The sequence below is a fragment of the Pseudorasbora parva genome, chromosome 1 (genome assembly GCF_024679245.1).
Source record: "Pseudorasbora parva isolate DD20220531a chromosome 1, ASM2467924v1, whole genome shotgun sequence".
Lineage (NCBI taxonomy): Eukaryota > Metazoa > Chordata > Actinopteri > Cypriniformes > Gobionidae > Pseudorasbora > Pseudorasbora parva.
Window position 1 is genome coordinate 5774231 of NC_090172.1, and position 7715 is coordinate 5781945.

The 7715-nt window shown below is 36.9% G+C and overlaps 1 protein-coding gene across 2 annotated transcripts in view; it reads right to left on the minus strand.

The window, feature by feature from the left end:
- Positions 1-1455: 1455 nt before the first annotated feature.
- Positions 1456-7715, minus strand: part of sinhcafl (SIN3-HDAC complex associated factor, like) — a 6442-nt gene continuing 182 nt past the window's right edge. The window contains exons 2-7 of one of the 2 annotated variants that reach the window (XM_067448424.1): positions 6356-6494; positions 5972-6071; positions 5783-5897; positions 4164-4193; positions 3874-4024; positions 1456-3081 (exon numbers count right to left, since the gene is read on the minus strand). In XM_067448424.1, coding sequence (XP_067304525.1) covers positions 2904-3081; positions 3874-4024; positions 4164-4193; positions 5783-5897; positions 5972-6071; positions 6356-6494 — 713 coding nt within the window. In that variant the 3' untranslated portion in view covers positions 1456-2903. The remainder of the gene's footprint in view (positions 3082-3873; positions 4025-4163; positions 4194-5782; positions 5898-5971; positions 6072-6355; positions 6495-7715) is intronic. The other variant, XM_067448432.1, reaches the window with a different exon arrangement.

Consider the following 7715-nt stretch of genomic DNA (forward strand, 5'->3'; position numbering starts at 1 on the left):
ATAGGTGACGCCAATTTTTTTCTTATGGTCTACGGTCCGTGTCCTGGTTAAAATTGCTTATTTATCTGGATTTAAACATTATTGGTAACATTTTGGGATAATTTGAGTACACAAGTCACATTTAACATTGTTGTTGTTGTTATACTGAATCAAAAAATCTTATATATTGTGGCTTTAACTTGACTTAATTGGTGTAAAATAAAAATTAAAAAAAACTATACAGGACAGCACTATCTGAGGGTCATTCAAGAGATGTAATATTACTCCACCTAGTGTTCAGAAAGCACAATCGCAGCAGAAAGTGGCAGGTCAGCAGCAGCCGTCTATGGAAGTAAACGGGAATAAACACATAAAAAGGATAATTTCGAGTGTATTTCTCACAACTCTGACTTTTCTCGTAATTCCAAGTTTTTGTCTTATGATTCCGAGAAGAATTGCAAGATTTAATTTTGATAATCTGCTCTTTTTTTCCTCAGAATTTTCAGTTGATATACTTTTTCCTGTTTTTTTTTGATACATTGACTCTACCCACAGCTTGCATTGTTATGAATGTAATTTATTTTCTTGGCAAATGCTATAACCATAAATGTATGTATTATTTGGAAACAATTTAAAATAAGATGTAAAGCTAAATCATGTCAGTAGCCTATAAAAAAAAGCAAGTAAAACAACCTCAATTTGTAATTACTTTAATCTGTACTCTGGTGTATAAAATATTTTACCCTCCAGGGTTTTTTTCTATCTTCTCCTATTTTTCCTTTATTTATTTTTTTAGCAAATCATTGTTAACTTTTCCTCCCTTCTCTCCTGTAGGCCTATGTTCAGTGACATCGAACAAATTGTTGCTACATTTTGTGTATTGTAGGCTATACAAAGTTATATATCATTAATCTCTAGCCTACTGTTTGCTATCAATAAACAACAACAAAAAAAAGTTTAGGCTGCGTTCCAGAGGTAGAATGTGCGAATATCCCACTTCAGGAAAGCAGTCACGTCCATATGTTGACCACATGATGTCCCCACGACGCAACGAGTGTTTTTGAGTCAAAAACAGAATAAATACAACATTAAATCGCTTTGAAAACAGCCGATGAGGCAAAAACGAAGGTAGTATTTAAATTAATTTAATGTTCTGTAAAAGTTTGTTTTTATGTTTATACTCACTGGAAGCAGGACGTGCCGACATCTTGGGAGTGACATCAAAGGATGCGTCTCTTATCATTCTATCACTCTATCCGAGTTCGCAGGTCGAATATCCGACTTTGAGTGGCATTCCTCCAGACATTATTTCGAAGATCGATGTGGGAAAAATCCATAACATACAAATAATTCATAGACTAAATCTCCCTTCTTCCAGTTTTCCTATATTAAAACAAATATTTAAGACTCACGAAAAGAAAACAGACAAACAAGATATACTTTAAAAGTTTTATGAAAATACCAATGTGAGGAAAATTGAGATACAAAATTTTATCAATGGTAATATTACAAAAAGTATAAAAAAGAAAGTGCACAAAAACTTCTTTACAGCATTAATTGTACAGACAGCTTTGAATAAATAGCATAAGTTAAAAATGACAAATGAACGTAATGAAATGATCAGCTAAATCTCTGTAAGGCACATTGACTGAGAATGTGCCACATTAATCATTTAAAAAAAAAAAAAGTTCCCTGAAATTTGTCGACATCTTGTAGTCGCTCTCATGCATTTTAAGAATGAGAGCATCAAGTCAACATTAACATTGACTCAAAGTATTGCTGGTGAATAAAAACAAACATTCATTCAAATAATACATAAAAAAACAACCGAAATCCTAACCAACCATAAACTCCGTTAATTTGCTCCTCAAAAAGGCTTTTGTGTCACATCGACAACATTTTGATTAATAAAATAAAACATAAAAGGCTGCAGTCAATACATCAAGGCTGAAAGACTGTACAATTTCATCTTCGATTATCTTTAGTGTACAATATTGAGACAATAAAATAAAAAAAAGACAAAAAACCTTGGTTTAAAAACACAGTGTAAAGCCTGGTCGGAAATTCATCAATCAGTAATATCTCATACTTTCTGTATTATAACACTCATACAACAATAAAAGAAAATACAAACACTAACAGTCATAAAACTGATCATGCCTACAAATACATTATGCATGCTTTCATATGCTATTGTGTAAATGATAACCGTTTAAATACTCTGAGATAATGTGTTTTAGCATTCTGGTTTTAAAGATTTACAAACCCGTAACCGTTGTTTTTTTTGTTTTTTGTTTTTTTAATATTGAGAAACATATTTATGCCAAACCAGAAATAAATGAGATTTTACACACGCGTGTCCAGAAGTCGAGGTGAATTCACATTGTGAATATTGTGCCCAAAGAAACCTTGTCAGTAAATGCATGCGTGTGTGATATAACAGACAGCCAGAGCTAAGTCTGCCAGGTAAAATATGGTATTTGCGTAAAAGTACACCCATCTCATTAATGCCTCGGCTGTAATGTTAGATATAGCACTTTACATTATTCATCTGTGACCCGTGAAACTAGATGCCAAATAGAAGTCTTTTGGTGCACTGGTATGGAAAATAAGATTATATATTTACAAAACACTGGTAACTCCCGAAAACAAATTTACAGTAATAAAAAAAAAATGGATTACATTAAATTTCCTAACTCAGACCTATAAATATGTCCTAATGCCCAAATGTTTCTCCTTTTCTGTTATATAAAAAAAAAGGTACAAAACTTACATTTTACAAAAGAGTCATAAAAAAATACAAAAGCAATGGGGAAACTCAACTCATACACAGTCATCTAACAAAGGGAAGATATCAGAGTCTACCACTGGAGACAAAGCTATGAGGGCCTCAACGAGACGGTTTGAAGGGAGCGATATTTGGATCACCATGCCTCCTTCAGGTCCTCTGGAAGAGGGGAAGGAAGCGTCTGAGAGATCTGAGAGTCCGAGGTGGATGCCAGAGCCGGGCGCTTCTTGTTACAGCAGGGCTTGAAGAGACGGGGGTCGATGATCACCTCGCCGAAACGCCCCTTGTAGACGATCCCACAGCACACCTTTTGCCTGAAATGCATTGATGGGGTTATTCATCAGCTCGATCACTAGGATGTCAACAGCAAAGGGACAGAGTGTATTTTGGCCACACCCACAACGGGGGGTGGGGGGGATTTGTGAAAACAACGCTCTCCATTGACTTTGCATTGCGTGAGGCTGCCTTCTTGTCATTTCGGACTTATTACAAAAAAACAAAACAATGTCTAAATGCTGATATGTGACAAGCTGTGCAGCAAACAAGCTAAAAAACATAACTACGCTTTTATAAGCTGTCGACCACAAAAAAAAAAACGAGCATTTAAAGAGACTAAAGTGGATACAGGCAAAAAGACGTGAAGCTTCAGCAGGAAGATTTTGGGATCCTGACACTACATATGCCTCACTATGCCTACATGTGCAATAAACATTGTCAAATATCCAAATGTCAGTTTTATATATTATATTTCCTGTCCTTTCCCCTCCAGTGGTCGTAGCTCTGTGTGATATAGCACGTTGCGCTCTGTCTCTATTGCATGTGTGCACTTTTATATCTTTAAATGCTTGTTTTTTGGGGTCAGCAGCTTATAAAACTTCTGGGTTTTTGGTTGTGGGCTTTTTAGCTTGTTTTCTGTACACCTTGTCAGATATCAGCTTTTAGACATTCGTTTTTTTGTTATAAGTCAGAAATAACAAGAAGGCTGCATCCCGCAATAGAAAGTGAATGGAGAGGGTTGGTTTGTTTCCCCCCCGGTGGGCGTGGCTTTCAGATTATAACGAGTGTCGCTTTGTCTCTATGGGTAAACAGGAGGAGGAGAAGAATACCTCTTCCAGTAGGACAGGTCGAGGAAGGAGAAGCCAGATGGGTTAGGACGTCTCTGTTTGGTCTCGATGTCGGAGCCGTCGTCTGATTGGTTACTGTGGCTGGGAGACTGAGACGGAGACATGCTGGATGTGGTGCTGTGGGCATCTGAATCTGTCAGGACATGACAACAAATTAATATGATCTCTCACTGGAAAACTCAACTATTTTAAGTACCGATGTGAGTTGTAGAAAACAGGAATTAGTTAATTAGTAGATAGTTCAAACTAAAATTAAGTTATTATTTACTCACCCTGGTGTTGTTCTAATGCCGTATGCAGTGCTTTTTTTGGACCACGAGGAGAAAAAAAAAAACACCTTAACCTTCTCGGGCTTGTCATTTATTAACCATTTATAAACCTACACCAACACAGTTGTTCATCACGATTTCAAAATAAAAGTTTAAACCCTCGCTCTGAGATATGATGTCCACATATTCTACCTCAAGAAATGACTGGCTGTACCATTTCTATCATAAAGAAGTGGCCAAATATTAAATATTAATATTAAAGACCCCCTGTGGTGAAAATCAAGTTTTTAATATTTTATGTGATGTGGCGGTCAGGCGGAAGATAGATATTTTACTTTGTAAGACAAATATCCATATTTAAAACTTTATAAAACCCTATGGATTAGCTTCAGAAGGTCTTTATTAACCCCCTGGAGTCATGTGGAGTACGCATATGATGGATGGATGCACTTTGAGCTTCAAACTTAAATGGACCCCATCACTGTCCATTAGTCATAAACGCTTAAGATGGTAAATCATGGGCTAATTTTAAAGTGAACTAATCTTTTTAATGTAGTTTTGACATCTGATGTGCTGTAAAGTGTAACAACACCAGGCCGTCGGCGCCCTCTGTAAACATCTGTTATAATACATATGTATTTCTATAACGCCATATGATTACTACCAAATATCAATGCCTCACTGTTATTATACATGTATTTTAAGTAATTTTTAAAGTCTTGGGTCTTTGCTTACGCCTATTTTTATTTTAAAAAGTATCCGATTAATCAAAATAATCGACCGATTTCTTGGTGACCAGAATAATTGTTAGCGACAGCCCTATATCACAGAACGATGCCATGTGACGTGCCGTATATCCAAGTGTTCTTTGAGTAAATCGTACGGTTACGCTTAATATTACGGTTAATAGTACGGTTAGCCATAATTATAAAATTAAACATTTTATTTTTAAAAATCCTGAGTTTGGCGGGTGGTCGTCTTTGCTCGACTGTGCGTTCATGAGTCTCTGTTAGCGCCGAAGTTCACTCAGACTTCTTGTAAGAAATCAAGATTAAACACGACAAATGCATGGCATAGAATATCGCTGATGAGTCAATGACAGCTGACAGATGTGAACTCAATAGTTTCTCGTTACGACGAACACAACGGATATAATCACCTCAGAGAAGCTGGTTCACGGGTTGAACTGCATGTTGCGTTTTTAATCATCTTGACTTTTCATAACTGTGTTTTTTCCAGGGAAGAGTCGGAGAAAACTGTGGCGCTAATAAAGACTCGCAGTTGAGCACAAGCAAACCAACGGCCAAGCTCAGGATTTTCTTTAAATAATGCACCCAATTTCGGTTTGTTTTTCCCTTTGTGGTCCATAAAAGAAAGGTCATGCAACACCAGGGTGAATAAATGACTTCAATTTTATTATTAATTTCATTTTAGGCCGAAATATCCCTTAAAAAAAACTTGAGCAAATGGCATGAAAACCAAATGAATGAGATTTTACGCATAAGCAACCAAGTCACCAAAACCCTAAATTATGACATTTATAAAATAACAATTATATGAACCGTCATGAGATTGTGTTGGCAAACCATAAAAAAAAAGAAAAGTGCAAACGTGCAACTCACTTTGTCTTTTGAACTTATGAAGCTTTTTCAGTTTACTTTTCTTCTTTCCGTCAATATTTTTGACTTTCTTGGGCTTGGTCAGCTTGAATCCGGGTCCTGCCCTCGCATCAACCACCTTGAGAGGGAAACAAGATTATTCCCAAAATGTCTGGAATGAAACGGATGATTCGCAAGAAAAGAGTCCCTTACATGGTTCCAGTTCTTCTTTGATCCGTGTGGTAATTTCTTCCAGCGTTTGACCAGAAGCACACAAGCATTGCAGATGTCTCCAACACGATCCTCTGACAGACTATAAACAATGTCACAGAATTTATTTAGGATTTTAAAAACATCAAAAATATGAATAGAATACCTATAAATCAAAAAACAAATCCTAATGGAATTTCTGTTTTTTTTTTTTTCTATTCCATTTTTCCAATGGAATCACATAAGCTCCCAAATAAAAAAAGCTTTTCCAGTTTGATATTTAATTCCAAAAGGATTCTTGGTTGATGTTATTATGATCACAAATTGTGATTGAAATTCCACTAGGATTTATTTTTTTGGATGCAAGCAGTCAGGAATAACACTTACCCAAAGCAAAGTCTGAAGTTTTCCTCATATCTGCTGCTGTCAGTGAACCGAGAACTTGAAGATTTGGTTTTGCAAATACAACAACCCTCGTTACTGCGGTAAATCTTGGATTTATGGAAGCCGAACATCTTTACGGGCTCTAGGAATGAATGGAGAGCGTCATTAAAAACAAAGGTCTCCTGCTAGTTTTGCGCGGGGGATTTAAGGGGGCGGGAACAGAAATTCATCTCTTGTTGAACTTGACAATTCCATCGTGTTTTGCTCTAACTAACGTTTGAAGTTACGCAAAAAAAATATGCAGAATCACGAGTGCGCGTCTGGGACCTAAAACGCGCGTTTGCTTTGAATCCGTCTCGTCTGCCGCGATGACCTACTTTTGATGTTTTGACAAAAGCCTTTCCCTGCAGCCACATTTGATTAAATACACGACCGATGACCCGTACGGGGAAATAAACAACAACAACAACAGCAGCATGTGTGCACTGGAATTTGGTTATTTGGAAAATCCTAGAAAGAATGATAAGGGATTTGTAACTAACCGGGAATCAATCCAAAACAGGAATCCTACACGAATCAAGAGTCGTGTGCTAACGTAATGGATCTATCGAAATTCCTTATTTTGTCTTTTTCTGATCTTATTTGATTCTCGAAGGATTCCCATTTTAGTCGCTCCAAATAATTATAAGAATTCCTTTGGGAAATTTGACATGGGGTGAAGATGGAGAAACAGGCGGAGTTTTAAAAACGAAAGTGCAAATAAATGGGCGCATGTTCACGGTGTTTGAGACAAAACACCAGGAATAAAAACACTGGGATAACAGTAAACATATTAAACGACATGTATTCAAAACATAACGTTAACGAACATCGCGCGTTTGATACGTCAATACAAACGTTTGAAAAACCACATCAAACATGACACGGCTCACTCACATAAACCCCCCACATTAAAAAATAATTATTTAGAGGAATTATGACTTGCATAACATACAGTACGCTCGGATTTATCTTTCCATTAGTTCGCGTCATATTTGCATCTATGGAAACCAACGGAAAGATGGAGATGTGTCGTAAATTAACATTCACGTGCGCTCTCAAATAAACGCTATCTAAACAACACACCGAGGATATTTGGCCGTTTTTGACTGTTTGAATATGACCGATAATCTAAACTTTCAAAGAGCGAGAGAGCGCCAAACCGCGCGTCCCCATTAACAATAACAGCTAGCCCGTTAGCACGCGACCATGCCACGCTCCACATCCATCCACGCGCGCAAAGCCCCATTGTTGATGTAAATAACCGAGCTGTAAAGGCACTAACATTGCACACACAACACGTTAAGCACTCTGCACTGACAGT